Raw genomic sequence first — 16,996 nt, forward strand, 5'->3', positions numbered from 1 at the left:
CACCTGCCTCTGCCTCCCAAAGTGCTGGGATTACAGGCGTGAGCCACCACGCCAGGCTTATGTTTTTTTTTTTTAAAGTGATCATCGGGGCCATAAGGAGGGAAAAAAATAAATCGCAGGATTCTATAGTTTTCTCAACACTGAATTTAGAATTTAAAAGGTCTACCCAGAAGTTTCTTGAATTTGACTTAACTACACAGAGAAACTTCTGAGGGGAAGAATTTTAAGAACCAGGATGAGGTTATCAATAGAAGACATGAATTTTGAGTCCTTGGAAATGGTAGTAACAGAACTCTAAGATGACCCTCTTCCTTGGTTTATTCACATGAATATGTCAACGTTACATGGTAAAAGAGATTTGGCAAACGTAATTAAGATTATCAATCAGTTCACTTTAAGAAGAGGAGGTAATCAAGGTAGGCCTCATCTAGTCACATGAGTTTAACCACTGCTGGGATGGAAGGTCTGTGAAGCAAGGAACATGGTGTCGATAAGCTGAGAATGGTCCCCATTCAGCAGCCATCAAGAAAATGGGGATCTCAGTCCCATAATTGCAAACTGAATTCTGGCAATAACCTAAGTAAACTTGAAAGCAGATTCTTCCCCTGAGGCTCCAGATAAGAGCTCCACCCAGCAGACACCTAGACTTCAGCCTTGTGAGACCCTTGGTGGAGAACCTTGTTGAGCCCTCATGGACTCCTGACCTACAGAACTGTGATACAGTAAATGTATGTTGTTTTAAACAACTAAGTATGTGGTCATCTGTTATGCACGTACATCTGTAAACACCATGTTAGAGTGACCCTCTGAGAATAATTAGTTGAAATTTTATTACTGTGTGTCTATTAGGTTGTTTTGCTATATCTTAAGAAGGAAAGAGTCTTACTTACCCATCTGGGCTGCTATAGCAAAGTGCTATAGACTGAGTGGCTTATAAGTAACAGAAATTTATTTCTCACTGTTCTGGATGCTGCAAGTCTGATATCAGAGTGCCAGCATTGTTGGGTTCTGGAGAGGGCCCTCTACCAGGTTGCAGACTGCCAACTACTCATTGTATCTTCACATGGTGGAAAGACAGTGAGAGAGCTCTCTGGGGTCTCTTTTACTAGTTCACTAATTCTATTCTTGAGAACTCTACCCTCATAACTTAATCACCTCCCAAGGACCCTACCTCTGAATACCACCACATTGGAAGTTAAAATTTCAACGTTTGAATTTGATAGGGTGGATGGATACAAACATTCAATCCATAACAGAAAGCAATAATGATTTATTGAACTTTCTATTACGGCACTTTTCATTCCGCAAATACTCTCCTAAGACGCATTTAGTTCACTTCTGCTCACTTTGTAAGTATTTTACAAGATCACATGAAGTGAAGAATAGGTTAAGGCCAGAAAATGTAAGGCATTGTTCCAGACCTTGACCCCACATCTTGTCCTCACTTATCACCATCTCCTAGTCCTGCAGGAAAGATTGGCCACCTCCACAAGCTAATCAATATTGTCGCTTTTTTGTGAAAAATAAAAGGCTGTGCCAACAAATTCCTATCTCCCAGCTGCAGATGATAAGAAAGTTTCTTTGCCTTGACATTTGCTTATCTTTGACCAATAAGCACTGACATTTGATTATACACTGGACTATCCAGCATTCTCCTCCCTCCCATTTCCCACCCCATCACCTGTTGTCTAATTACTTTTAAATTCTACCTCTTTAAAATGCAGGAGTAAGAATTAAAGTAATCTCTCAAATAATTACAGTCACTAAATTTGATTAAAAATATCAGAAGAGGCTGAGAAAAAAATGACTATTCATTAGGGTGGAACAACATCTATAATAAATCCAAAATCTTGGTAATTTAACATTAATAAGAATTTTCTATTGCTTGTCTCACAATTTGGAGGAGGAGGCATAAGCAATGCTTCACCCAGTTTTCAGCAACCCCGTCCCCATCCATTTAATGATTCTGCCATCTGCTAGGGCCTCAGAATCCTCCTCTGTATCTTCTGCAATTACTCAGGCTCTGAGGGAAAAATATATTATAAATAAGGTAGAGAAAGAAGTCCACTTGTAATTTTTTTGGCCCAGAGGTGATGCACATCACTTCCATTTGCATTCCACTGTCAAGAAACAATTACATAGTCACATCTAAATACAAAGGAGCTGGGAATTATAACTTGGCTGTGTGCCCAGGAGGAAGTGAGCATGGAAATTGCTGAGTCCTAGCTCTGTATCCCGTACAATAGAATAAGATGAAATCTATGAGTGATCCATAAATTTTGGTTATCGGTATTAGTAATTCACCTTTATCATGGATTTAGAAATACGTAGTTCCAATTACTACTGTTGCATAACAAAGCTTAGCACCATAAAGCAACTGTTTTATTAAGCTTTTGGATTTTGTGGGCCGCAAATTCAAAAAAAGGCACAGAGGAGATAGTTTGTTTCTGCTCTGTGATATATGGAGTCTCGGGGGGATGATTCAACAGCAAGGGGCTGGAATCACATAGAGGCATCTTTATTCACAGTGCTGGCAGCTAATGTTGGTCATCAGTTAAAACCCCAAGTAAAGGTATTTACCCAATGCATGACATCTCAGGTCCTTGGACTTTTTCACAATGGAGTAGCCTCAGAGAGTCAAATTTCTCACATGGAAGCCCAGAGTTTCAAAAACAAATGCCCCAGAGGACAGGCTATGTGGCCTTTTATGACCTATCTTCAACCACTTCTGTTGTACTCTACTGGTCTAAGAATTCATAAGCCCACCCTAATTCAAAGAGAGGAGACGTAGACGGATCCCCTAATGGAAAGTTCGTTACCAAGGTCACATTGCAGAGGGGTATGTGCAATGGAAGATATTATGGTGTCTAATTTTGGAAACTGTAATCTCCCACATACATTATCTTAGAATCACTGAATTTCAGTGTTTGAAAGGATTAATTTCTTTATAGAACAAGAGCCAGCAAACAATAGTCCACTGCCAGTTTTTGTAAGCAAGGTTTAACTGAAATACGCCATGCCTATGAGCAGATTTGAGGAGTTCCAAAAAATACCATATGACCTACAAAGGCAGAAGTATTTATTATCTGGCCCTTTACAGAAAGAGTTTGCATAATCTGTAGATACAATATCAATTAAACACGTGGACACTGAAGTTAGACTACTAGGTTTTCAAATCTCAGTTCTGGAAGTAGCCAGTTATGTGGCTTTGAACAAGCTACTCAGCGTCTCTAGGCTGCCATTTTCCCACCTTCATAATTGGGGAAACAGTAAATAAAGTCTGTCATTGAATTGTGAGCATTACATGAAATAATTAATGAAAAGGGCATAATTAGCATTCATAAATGCTAACTTGTGCTGTAGAATTGCCTTAAATTATCAGCTAGATCAAATGTCCATTTGAGTCATATGTTTATCTCCAGTGTCATCTGCTGCAAATTTCAACACATCTAGTGAAACAGGAAGTCCATTCTATCTTTAATCATTTTATTAGAAATTTCTTCCTACTAGGTTGAAATCTGCCCCCTTATAGCTATATGCAATTAATCCTGGTTCTATCTCCTAAAGGCTCTACAAAACATCTCTTCCAAATATTAGGTTCTTTGAAAAGGCTGTCTCTGAATTTTATCTTATCAGAACTACACATCTTTAGTTCTTTCAATTGCCTCTCCTAAGACAGAGTTCACATCACTTTTCAACTTTAAAATTCCCCTTAGAAGGAAATATAAAGCATTTATCCAGAAATTAGCAAAAGACTTCAGGCCTGCAGATAGATCTAGATCGTTGGTCCCTAAATTCTCCATAGTATGTTAATGATGTGTGTTTTGTGCTACTCAGTCTTTTTCCACACTTCCTGCTGTGGAATAGTTGATTTCTTAAGATCCTGGGACAGGTGTTTATTGTTGCCTTTTTATGTTCAATGTTATAGAGCTCCAGCCTGTGGAGATCTTTCCAGATGTTGATAATGTAGTTTAGACTGTCCACTGCCCTTACCAGCTTTATATTACCCACACATATTTCTGAAGGCTTGATCCAAATTGTTACTAAATATCCCATCAAGTTGAAATTAATATATGAGTAATCCTGAACTCAATTACAGCAACTGAATGTTGCTTTAATAATTGCACTTATTTCTTCCTGGACTTCCATTGACTTTAATCACCATTTGTTCAACCATTCTTGCTTGGGTGACATTCCTCTTAGTGAAAGAAGTTGGAAGCAAATATAAAGGAAAACATAAGCATTTCTCTTTCTCTGTTTCAATATTACACTTCAAATCAAGATATGTATCTGTATTACTCAGGGGTCTCCAGAGAAAGCAAACCAAGAGGAGAGAGAGATTAATTTTAAGGAATTGGTCCACATGATTGTGGAAGCTTGGTAAGTCCACAATCTTCAGAGTAGGTGGGCAAGCTGGAGACCCAGGGATTCTGCTGGCAGAATTCCTTCTTGCTCAGTAGAGGTCAGACTTTGTTCTATTAACACCTTCATCCAATTGGATGAGGCCCATCGACATCATGGAAGGTAATTCACTTTACTCAAAGTCCACTGATTTCAAATGTTAATGGAATGCAAAAAACACCTTCACAGAAAGATCCAGAATAGTGTTTGACCAAATATCTGGGTGCCATGGTCCAGCCAAGTTGATTCATAAAATTAACCATCAGAGTATCTCTTTTTATAATCATTTATCTTACAATAAAAATAGCTAAGACTATAGCCTATATGAAGCCTGGATTTATGTTTTGATAATTAGTTCTTTTATAATAGAAGATCTGTTATATAAAACCACAATTAAGTGTGCGTCTGTCTGAGAAGGTAGTCATGGTAAAATATAACCATGACTTTTGTTACTAAATATAAAAGTACAGCATCTAGGGCCAGGTGTGGTGGCTCACGCCTGTAATCCCAACACTTTAGGAGGCCGAGGTGGGCGGATCACCTGAGGTCAGAAGTTCAAGACCAGCCTGGCCAACATGGTGAAACCCCGCCTCTACTAAAAATACAAAAAATTAGCTCATCGTGGTAGCGGGCACCTATAATCTCAGCCACTTGGGAGGCTGAGGCAGGAGAATTGCCTGAACACAGGAGGCAGAAGTTTCAGTGAGCTGAGATCACACCATTGCACTCCAACCTAGGCAACAAGAGTGAAACTCTATCTCAAAAAAAAAAAAGTACAGCATCTTAACTGATTATTTTCTGTACCTAAGAAAAAGATCAGTGGAGGGGGAGAAATGAGAATGCAACTCTGATTTTTAAGGTTAGCACCGTTGTAGGTTTCAGAATGCAACTTAAAAGGTATGATATGCTTGTGTTCTTTAAAGCATTCACCTATTTTTAAAATTTCACTTCTTATATGTTAAATTTTTAAATTGGCATTTTAATTTCAAATGTTATTTCTTCAAATGATTTTACAAGATTATTGAAACAAATATCTATATAAATAAGATGTCTAAGCATGAAATGTGGGTTCAATACAACATTTGTAACAAAATTTTACTAGAATTTTTCTTAAGCCAACATGTTGTCTATGGAAACAGGATTTTATTGAACTAGTATTTTCGTTTTGGTTTTGTTTTGTTAAGACAGGGTCTCGCTCTGTTCCCCAGGCTGAAGTGCAGTGGTGCAAACATAGCTCACTTCAGCAAGCCATTCGCCCACCTCAGCCTCCCAAGTAGCTGGGACTGAAGGCGCACACCACCACACCCAGCTAATTTTTGTATTTTTTGTAGAAATGTGGTTTCGTCATGTTGCCCAGGCTGGTCATGACCACCTGGGCTCAAGTGATCCTCCCTCCTTGGCCTCCCAAAGTACTGGGATTATAAGCATGAACCACTGCACTCAGCTGTATTTTGGTTTTAAACTTTTATGAATCTAGGTTTTAAAAAAAAGTGGTTTTCTTTTCTGGTTAGCCATTTATAATAAGTAGAAATTATTGATTTAAAGACTTTTAGAGATTTTAAGATGGTTTATGAGTCCTACTGATTATTCCTTTCTTGTGTGAAATTCACTGTTGTCTTTTGTTCTATTTTTCCCTCTTCAGGTTTGGATGTGTGGAGGAGAAATGTTTGATGTTCCATGTTCTAGAGTTGGTCATATCTACAGGAAGTACGTTCCATACAAAGTTCCATCTGGGACAAGCCTGGCAAGAGTGAGTAACTCAGCATCAGAACAGACTGGGGTTGATATGGCTTTCTGTAACCAGAGTAACCAACCTTGCCCATAGCACAGTCTGAGAAAAGCTCTCCAGTGTACAGAGAGCTCCTGTGCTTCTCAGAGTCTCATTTCCATTGCTTAAAGAAGTATTAACTATAATGCTATTTCTTGTTACAAATTGGTTCAAAGCATTTTCACATACATTATATTTAATCTTCACCATTACCTTCTGAGGTCTGTGTTCTTGTCTTTATTTTGTAGATGGGAAAATGAAGTCTGAACTAGGTGCTCGTTCATGCTCACATGAATGCCAAATAGCAGAGTAGGTCCGCGGACCTGGGGCAGCCAGTTCTCTCCACCCACATGGAGTGTAGCAGGATCTGTAATAAGTCAGATGGAAAAAGGGGTAAATGGGAGATGGGAAAAGGTGGATGTCCAAACTCTGCCTTCTTCTCTTTTATAACTAGGGCCAGCTCTGCCTCAAATTTTGCCCCATCCTCAACATTTCAAAATTGGCTCAGTCTAAGATTTTTTTCCAATATTGTTTTGAATAAAACCTTTCTTGTAAACCAGATGCAAAGATGCTCTTCTCTTCTGCCGTTTGAAACATTTTTATGCATGTTTCGGAGAATGGACTCACAGTTCCATCTCCAAACAATCCTGACAATTTCTCTGCTTTCCATATTACTTTCTCCAGGGCTGGGTCAGTTTTTGTCACCACAATATGTACCTGCTACTGCTCAGAATCCAAATCTAGAAAAAGAGAATTTTATCACACTGCTACCCTAGAAATCAAATCCTGAACTATTCATTTTGGTTCTTTTACTAATAAGTCTGCAAGATATAACTATTTGGATCTTTTATATAAGGCTCACATAACAAGCTTTTGTAAAATAAATAAACGAATTCACCAGGAATCATTAGAGTATCAGTAACACAAGGGTAGAGCTTTGGTCTGTGTTAGTTACCGCTGTACTCCCAGAACCTAAAACGGGGCTTAGGGAACACTCAGATATTTGTTGAAAGAATTAATTAATCAGGAAAGCTAAGAGAGGAAAATGCTGGAGATTTAAGTTGTTACTAAAACTTAAATACTTTTTAATGAGTATAACAAAATTTTCTTTTACAGTGAATCTTTGTGGGGCGGGGGGAGTTGTTCTTCCTTATTCCCTTTCTGAGAGTATTCATCAACTGTCCATTTCTCTTTAGCTACATCCATATTCTCTAACAGCAATTAGAGCTCATAGTAATAACATTACCTTACACACACCTTGAATGGAAATACAGGCTGAGTATCCCTCATCCAAACTGCTTAGGACCAAGAGTGTTTCAGATTTCAGATTTTTTCCAGATTTTAGGATATTCACATATACATAATGAGATATCTTGGGGATAAGACCCAAGTCTAAACACAAAATTCATTTATGTTTCACATACACCTTATATACATGGCCTGAAGGTAATTTTATACAATATTTTTAATAATTTTGTGCATGAAACCAAATTTGCATTAGTACTTATGTGTGGAATTTTCTATTTGTGGCATCGTGTTAGCACTCAAAGAGTTTTGGATTTTGGAGTATTTTGTATTTTATATTTTCAGATTATGGATGCCCAACCTGTAGTAATATTCCTGCTTTCCCTAACTAAATTAAAATTTTAAAGATGCTAAAACATATTCCTCTAAGTAGCTGTCAAAATACACTATTTGAAGGGAAAAAGCAGTCACAAAATCATAAAGTAATTAAAGAGCTGAATTTGGGTAAAGAAATATGGTTTGATTTAGTCGTAAGACTTAAGACATATGAAGCAGAAAACAATAGTTCACAGGAAAGTAAATGATTGAACAATTTAGAGCACATGTCACCAATCAGCCGGGTAGATATAATAAATCATAGCAGTTTAAAATATCCTAAAGATAATAATGTTCTCTCATGTATCCACTTTTATTCACTCATATGCTCCCCTGCTTGTGCTCTGAAAAGAACCATCCTTCCAAGACAATGGGTGTGTATGCTTGCTTCGTAGTCTAAAGTAGAGTGTAAAAGCTTGCGGGGGAATGCTGTGCTGATCCAAAAGGAGCTATTTTCAAAAAAATAAAACTGTTCATATATTTTCAAGAAAGAAATTAAGTACTTTTTCAAGGATTGTCAAATACAGAGAAACTGGGGTTGGCACATAAAACTTCCAGGAAAAAGTGAATATTTATTCAACTGAAGAAACTCCATAATTCTGAATTTTAATCTTTTCCACTCAAATTTTACTTCAGAGCTCATTTTTATTTTTTTTTCTAAACTGCTAGAGCAATCAGAAAATCATAAATATTAAAGCTTGACTGTCACTCTGAGAAACGTTTTATGGTTTTTTTAAGTTAAAAAAGTACATTAAAATGAAAAACAATTCTGATATTTTGTGGGAGCACCTCAACTACCTCGCTACACGCTACATTATTACCATATCGTCAAAAATGAAGAGAGACTTTATATATACTTCAAATGCAGGGCCACGTCTACTCAACTGATATTTTAATCTTGCAGCCTCATCAGGAAATGGAGATGAAGGTGGAGACTTGACTCCAAAGGCTTATTTTCTTACTCTACAAAGCTCAATTAATTCTTCAAAAATGTGCACTTTTCACATTGATGATTCCAAAAGACTTCCAAAATATTTAAACACACACATAGACACACAAATGTCTGAACAGCCTTAAACAGCCTGCTGGTTGGTGTATACTATAGAAATACATTTGTAAAATTAGTTCTTCAGTACCTTCTATTTACCTGGCATTAGAATCTGGTTGCAAAAGACAGGATATCCATATATGAAACCATTAGAGGACAGTACAAGGCAAGTAACTGCTTAAATGTATCGTAAGGACATGTATAGGTAGAGGGAAGAGGAGGAAGTAGCGTCATAGCTGTGACCTTCTTCAGTCCTCTCAAATTAAAGGACTTGAAAGAGGACCTTCAAGAATGTGTCCACTGAATTAACGAGTTTCATATAACAGTGGTTTCCAAACTCAGGATGAATGATCCAATTCCTGACTAACATTTCACCCAGCCTCAGCGAACTAAGAAAAATGATAATCCCAAAGATAAACCTGTTCAACTTAATAACATCTTTTTATGCAGAAACTATAAGGTTTTTTCATTGAAAAAAAATAGAATGCAAGATAGTTAATTTTTGTTAGTGCCCTTATTTGGCAAAAACAAAAATCGGCATCACTTTGTCATTTCCCACAAAATGTAAAAACCTAGAACACCATAACTTACACTTCAGCTTCATCTGGGAATAAGCGTATTCACTTGACATTAATAAGCCTAGACAGTTTTACTGAGTCAGCTCAGGGCCTAATGTCAGCACACTGGGACACGGTTGTGGTGTCTTGTCACAAGGAACAAGCAGCAAGTCCCTGAGGGAAGGGATGCTCATGTCTAGAGTTGCAGGGAGACTAGAAAGACAGCAGGGCTGTGGTGACAATCATCCCTTCTTTGGGATGGCGCTGGCCATCCCTCATCACAGAAGCGTGAGCAGCTCCTCAGCAAAGGTCCACTGAGTGTCACTTTGCACAGCCCAAGGAGGCAGAGTGGCAAATAGGTGGAAGAATCTCAAAGAAGAGATTCTTCTCTTCATTCCGACAGGTTTTTATGTGAGCCAAGCACTGTGCTGAAGGAAAAGCTATTATTGGCATCTATGGGGACAGTCCACAAACTCCTCTGTGAATGTCAGTGTGTTCAGGAACAATCAAAGCCACTGGATCTGTGACAGGTGGCTGTAACAGCAGGGACATGTCAGAAGTGGAGAGCAGTCACCCCACGGCTAAACATACCAGCTGATTGTCACACAGCAGTGGTCTTCATGGGAACAACTTGGCCCATGAGAGTTTCCTTGGAGGGTCACCACGCCAGAGCGCTGCCCTGCAGACTGTGAGTGGGGCAGTCCTGGAAGTGCACACAGCCACCCTCGCCAATACAAGACAAGGTTAGAACCAACCCTTACCCCTAGTCTGTAAGAAACATCAGAGAATGCAAATCTGTATACTGCTGTATTTCACCTCTGACATAGTATCAGTAATTTTTTCATTTTAAAATTTCACCCTAATATCAAAATTAAAAGAACTAGAGAAGCAAGAGCAAACAAATTCAAAAGCTAGCAGAAGACAAGAAATAACTAAAATCAGAGCAGAACTGAAGGAGACAGAGACACCAAAAAAACCTTCAAAAGATCAATGAATCCAGGAGCTGGTTTTTTGAAAAGATCAACAAAATAGGTAGACTGCTAGCTGACTAATAAAGAAGAAAAGAGAGAAGAACTAAATAGATGCAATAAAAAAATGATAAAGGGGATATTACCACTGATCCCACAGAAATACAAACTACCATCAGTTAATACTATAAACACCTCTACCCAAATAAACTAGAAAATCTGGAAGAAATGGATAAATTCCTGGACACATATACCCTCCCAAGTCTAAACCAGGAAGAAGTCAAATCCCTGAATAGACCAATAACAAGGTCTGAAATTGAGGCAGTAATTAATAGCCTACCAACCAAAAAAAGTCCGGGACCAGACGGATTCACAGCCAAATTCTACCAGAGGTACAAAGAGGAGCTATTACCATTCCTTCTGAAACTATTCCAAAAAAATAGATAGAGAGGGAATCCTCCCTAACTCATTTTATGAGGCCAGCATCATCCTGATACCAAAACCTGGCAGAGACACAACAAAAAAAGAAAATTTCAGGCCAATATCCCTAATGAACATCAATGTGAAAATCCTCAATAAAATACTGGCAAACCAAATCCAGCAGCACATCAAAAAGCTTATCCACCATGATCAAGTTGGCTTCATACCTGGGATGCAAGGCTGCTCAACATACGCAAATCAATAAACATAATCCATCACACAAGCAGAACCAAAAACAAAAACCACACGATTATCTCAATAGATGCAGAAAAGGCCTTCGACAAAATTCAACACCCCTTCATTCTGAAAACTCTCAATAAACTAGGTATCGATGGAACGTATCTCAAAATAATGAGAGCTATTTATGACAAACCTATAGCAATATCATACTAAATGGGCAAACACTGGAAGCATTCCCCTTGAAAACCAGCACAAGACAAGGATACCCTCTCTCACCACTCCAACATAGTATTGGAAGCTCTGGCTAGGGCAATCAGGCAAGAGAAAGAAATAGAGTATTCAAATAGGAAAAGAGGAAGTCAAATTGTCTCTGTTTGCAGATGACATGATTGTGTATTTAGAAAACCCCACCGTCTCAGCCCAAAATCTCCTTAAGCTGATAGGAAACTTTAGCAAAGTCTCAGGATACAAAATCTACGTGCAAAAATCACAAGCATTCCTATACACCAATAATAGAGAGCCAAATTATGAGTGAACGCCCATTCACAATTGTTACTAAGAGAATAAAATACCCAGGAATACAACTTACAGGGATGTGAAGGACCTCTTCAAGGAGAACTATAAGAACCATCCAAGAACATGGGAGACTTTAAATTTTTTTCTAGTTTCAGGATAGGAGCTAAAACTGAAGTCAAATCTCATAAAAGCCAAATTGTACAGGCTGCTTCCCAGGTCCTGAAAATGTTAACTTAAGAGTAAAAGGGATAGAGGTTAAATGGTAAAGGAGTAGAGCTGGGTCTATGAACCGAGGTCTGTCTGGTCGAGGTTCATGCTCCTCACCATAATGTTTCTTCTAGAGTGCTTGAGATAAACTGGAGCAGCCTGGGCATCTCTGGTAGGGCACCAGTTTAGCAGAGTACCAAGTAGAAATGGGCAGGCAGAGAGTTACGGAGGGTGTGCGTAGGACCTGTGGAGTTAGCCTTGGAAGACCCTGGATGCAGATCACAGTGTTGACCTTTACTCCTTGACTGTAGGGCCTTGAACAGGAAGTATCAGGATAAAAATAGCAGAGGTAAAATAGAAAGGTCAACCAACAAATAATTATTAAAATGGAGAAAGTCTAAAGAAAGTCTAAAGAAATTAACATTTCGAATGCAAGGAGCATTTGTAAAAAAAAATCATAAAATATTTTTATTGATTTGCTACACTGTGCATGGAGGTGGGGCTCACATTTGACTATGAGCTTTCCATCTCAGCATCCCAGAGAAAATAGTATCAGTACAAAAACAGGGAAGGGAGGAAGAGGAAAGGGGAAGAGACTGAGATTGGTTTTAGATAAGGTTAAGTGACAGCCTGGGATAGCCTGGGACAGCCAGATCTGGGGAGATACCCACAGATTTTCCATCCAGAATTCTGAGAGCACACAAAAACTTTTGACAGATTTTCTTTGGCAAATAAATGTTTACTTCTGAAAAAAGAAATGCTTACTGTGCCAGTCACTGTGCTAGGCCCTGGAAGTTTAAGTGATGAACAAGTCAAACACAAATCTCAACTCCTCTTAATAAATGGCCTTGACGGTAACGTACAGTCCACACCATGCAGCAGTAATCCACGTATTCCAATGCCAGAATATCATGAGGATGAGAAAAGGGTTAAATGAAAATAATAAAGCTCATTATGGAATGAAATCTGTATCTTATATAGTTCACTATTTGGAAATTGTTTTTTAATAGACTGTCATAATTGAGATTATGATGTAACAAAAGAGAAATATATGCCCTATATAGCATATAGCATTATTTTATATATAGCCATATATATTTGATATTAACAAATTATGTTTAATGACCCAATAGGCTAATCTACATACAAGTTACAAATGTTTTTGACTTTATGCATTTACCTAGGGTTTCTTAGCAAAGTGTAACGACCTTTGACAATTTCCTATGGTTATTATACTTCACAGGCACAAAGTTCTAAGTCTGAGGTCTGAGGGAGAATTGTGGTTGTGCCTCTGTAAGCTGTGAAACGACTTCTTTATATACTTCCCAAGATGCCTTTCTTCCTTCCTGTGCCATCTCCCTGGTGACATCCAGCTCTGCTGATTCCATAGATCCTCTCAGACTCTTGAAAATGATGGAGGTTGGGAGAGGCATAGAGAAAGGGAGGAGGAGGAGGTGGAGGAGGAGGGCTTCAATGTAAAAGCCAGACCACCCCAAGTCGACTAATAAATGCTTCTTCATTGTTGACCATGGTGTCAGCTTTCCCATCTGAAATAGCTGAAATAAAAGAGCACAATGTCAGTCAAACGCAACTCGCCCTTGTTTATGTCAGAAAAAGATATCAGCTGAGGAAAAGCATTAACAAAACCAAAATGACTAGTTTGATATCTGAAAATAAAATCACCAACAAGGTTATAAAGTATGGTGGTGATGAATGGGAAATCTATACTCCCTCAAATTGACCTTTCTCTCCCGATGACTGTAAACCACTGTACTCTCTTAAAGCTGCCCAGCATACAAGAGCTTGTGGCACGATAACCTTGGACAACAACAGCAGCACCACTTCTCTCTCCTGCTCTTAAAACTGCAGGGTTCAGATGCTCTATTTGAAACCATCATTGAGTTCAGGGGCATGGTGGCCTATCATGGGTTTTCTCCCAAAAAGCAGGAAATGATAGATTTTCCCTCAAAACTCAGCCCTCATAAATGGCTAGGACTTTTGTGCAGAGGCAATTCTGAAAGCAATAACTTTCTCTAATTATTCCTTACAATATAACCTAAAGGGCAATAAGGCTGTCTAATACTTTTGCTCAAAACTAAAGATGATTCACATACTGCAGTTATATGTTTGCTTCTCTCCTGACTTGGTCACAGTTTAAAATATAATACCTCAGGACAGGCATAGTGGCTCATGCCTGTAATCCCAGTGCCTCAGGAGGCTGATGCAGGAGGATCACTTGAGAACAGGCTGGGCAACATAGGAAGGCCCCAGCTTTAAAAAAGTTTTTTTTTTTAAAGTTACCTGGGTGTGGTGGCATGTGCCTATAGTCCCAGCTACTTGAGAGGCTGAGAAGAGAGGATTACTTGAGCCCGGGAAATCAAGGCTGCAGTGAGCCATGATCAAGCCACTGCCCTCCAGCCTGGGTGACAATGTGAGACCCTGTATCAAAAATAAAACAAAACAACATAAAATATAACACCCTCTACTTAGAAGGAGCTTTTTATTTTAAAAATCAAGGCATCTTCCATAAATAATGTTTCATTATTCTCTATGATTGATATCCTCTCTAAAAGTCAATCATAAATTAATGTGACAATAATGATTCAATAAATCATTAAATACTATTAGTTCATTGCATGCTATAAAGATAAATGTCATCTCTAACCTCAAAGAAGTCTCAGGCTAGATAAATCCTGTTAATAAATATTTATCAAGTGCCTACTATGTGCCAGGCAGAAATGCACACAGCATGCTACATATCCTAAGCAAATAGCATTGGGCCTTGCCAGTTAGATCAAGCCGCCCCTTTGTGATGTAATGTCACCTCACCTTGGGGCATCCCCTGCACTGGGGATGAGTTTCTGGTAGACAACACTGGTAGAGCACTCACTCACCCTTCAATCCTCCTTTTTAAACCCTGGGCATTTCCTGCTTGTGTTAACCATGAGAAAAATAAGGCCAAGGGAAACCATTCTGTCAGCCAAGGACCCACGGAGAAGAAATGAGAAAATTGTGTGAGAAACACAAATTTATTCGCCACTCAACCCTCATCTACTGCCTTAATTCCTAACCCAATGGCATCAGAATTTTTAAACTATCTATATATTTTGTTAGTTTAACAAATAACGATAGAATCCCACATTACTTTTAAAAATTTTAAACAATATGGAGGTAAAGCATAGATTTTTTTCATATCAAACATAGACGCTAAAAAAGAAAGTAAAATAGCAAATTGCTGGCAGGTACAGTCTCTTGCCATTTGCAAGTATCATGAAAAAAATATGTGAGGTAAAGACAACATTATTTTCAAACTTGGTAATTTCCCACAAAACCTCACAAAACTTTTTTTTTTTTTGAGATGGAGTGTCACTTTACCTAGAAGGTAAAGTTGGCCACTGATACATGAAATAATATTTAAAAAACAGTATGGACTTGTTGCAGTAAACACATATGAACTCAAACCTAATTCCACTTCCCAACTAGGAATCATTTATTTATAGAATACAGAAAGTAATTTTCTTTTTTTTTTTTTTTTTAAATGGAGTCCCACCCTGTCACCCAGGCTGGAGTGAAGTGGCGTGATCTCGGCTCACTGCAACCTCTGCCTCTGGGGTTCAAGTGATTCTCCTGCCTCAGCCTCCCAAGTAGCTGGGACTACAGGTGCACGCCACCATGCCCAGTTAATTTTTGTAATTTTAGTAGAGACAGGGTTTCACCATGTTGGCCAGGATGGTCTCAATCTCTTGACCTCATGATCTACCTGCCTCAGCCTCCCAAAGTGCTGGGATTACAGGCACAAGCCACCACACCTGGCCAACATTTTATTATTATTATTTTTTTTTTAGAGACAGGGTCTCACTCTATTGCCCAGGCTGAAGTGCTGTGGTGCAATCTGTGCTCACTGCAACCTGGAACTCCCAAGCTCAAGCCATCCTCCATCTCAGCCTCCTAGGTAGCTGGGACTACAGGCACACGCTATCATGCCTGGCTAATTTTTGTATTTTTGGTAGAGACGGGGTCTCACTATGTTGCTAAGGCTGGTCTCAAACTCCAGGAGGCCTCAAGCAATCCTCCAGCCTCAACCTCCCAAAGTTGTGGGATTATAGGCATAAGCCACCATGTACAGCCTCAAAACTATTTTTTAAATTTAGTTTCTTCCAACTTATTTACTCTAAATATTTTTTCCTCAAAAGGACAGATGTTATATTCTTCCCAACATTAAGGAATTTTGCTTAATTTAAATTTTTCAAATATTCCATGGTGCTTTCCCAATATTCAGCTCAGTTATGACTTGTGATTCAATTATCTGATGCTTTCCATTGTGCAAAAGAGAGTTTGTAATTGAGTCATGTAGTCCCCAAGCTATGGGGACAATATTAAGCATTTCTTGAGCTATCACATGAGGACCAAGATTTTATGTTAGCTTTTGTTTATGCCTATTGGGATATTTTATAATGTAAATAGAATATCTGAATAGTGATCCCAGATAATTGCATAATAACAAGCTATCATGATTAATCATTACTTTCACTTTGTCATTCTTAATGAAATTAAAATGGGATTTATCTTCTACTTCCTATGGGATATTTTCCAGTTTGTTTTGGTTATTCACTCTCCTACCTGGAGACCTTGGCATTTCAGGCGGTTATTGAGCATTTATATAACTTTCTTTTTTCAAAGCACTTGAGAAACAAACTACATGGTGAGACCAGTTTGTGGACTAGAGAGAATTTTAATTGCATTTTTATCATTATCCCCATTAGAACTGACCATTTCCCTGTATTCACAATTCCACTAGAGCCTCATAAAGGAGAATGCTGGCTCAGACAAAGAAGGTCCCTGCTGCTACAAAATTAAGCTGCTGAAATTTAAGCAAACTCAAATATTTTAGCATGCCATAATCTCAATAACCAAAAGTGCAACTCTTGCAAAGATGAGTAGGGCTGGCCATTTAATAACTGTCTTCCAGGACCCCAATCCCACATCTAAGCCATGGGAGCACCTGGATGGTAGGGATTCATTTCATGGAATTAACTTCTTCCCATGAGATGTGTGAATGCACAGTACCACTGTGCTTGGGGCCTCTGCAATTTCATTCCCATTCCAATCCTCCATGTTTCTGATGGTTTATTAGTTCATGCCAAGAATTCCATTTCCAACTGCAATTCCAGCCCAAGTGTATCTCCATTTTAGTGCCAGTTGAGATACAGAAAGCAGTTCTAGTTGCTATTTTGTAAACTGAGAAATGGTC

The 16,996-nt window shown here is 38.5% G+C and overlaps 1 protein-coding gene across 3 annotated transcripts in view; it reads left to right on the top strand.

Moving 5' to 3' along the window:
• GALNTL6 (polypeptide N-acetylgalactosaminyltransferase like 6) overlaps positions 1–16,996 on the top strand; it is a 1,235,992-nt gene that overhangs the window by 1,117,559 nt on the left and 101,437 nt on the right. For all 3 annotated transcript variants that reach the window (XM_034959428.2, XM_063603996.1, XM_003823503.6), the window contains one exon: positions 6,044–6,151. In XM_034959428.2, the coding sequence (XP_034815319.1) occupies positions 6,044–6,151 (108 nt within the window). The remainder of the gene's footprint in view (positions 1–6,043; positions 6,152–16,996) is intronic.

The sequence above is a fragment of the Pan paniscus genome, chromosome 3 (assembly GCF_029289425.2).
Source record: "Pan paniscus chromosome 3, NHGRI_mPanPan1-v2.0_pri, whole genome shotgun sequence".
In the NCBI taxonomy this organism is placed as follows: Eukaryota; Metazoa; Chordata; class Mammalia; order Primates; family Hominidae; genus Pan; species Pan paniscus.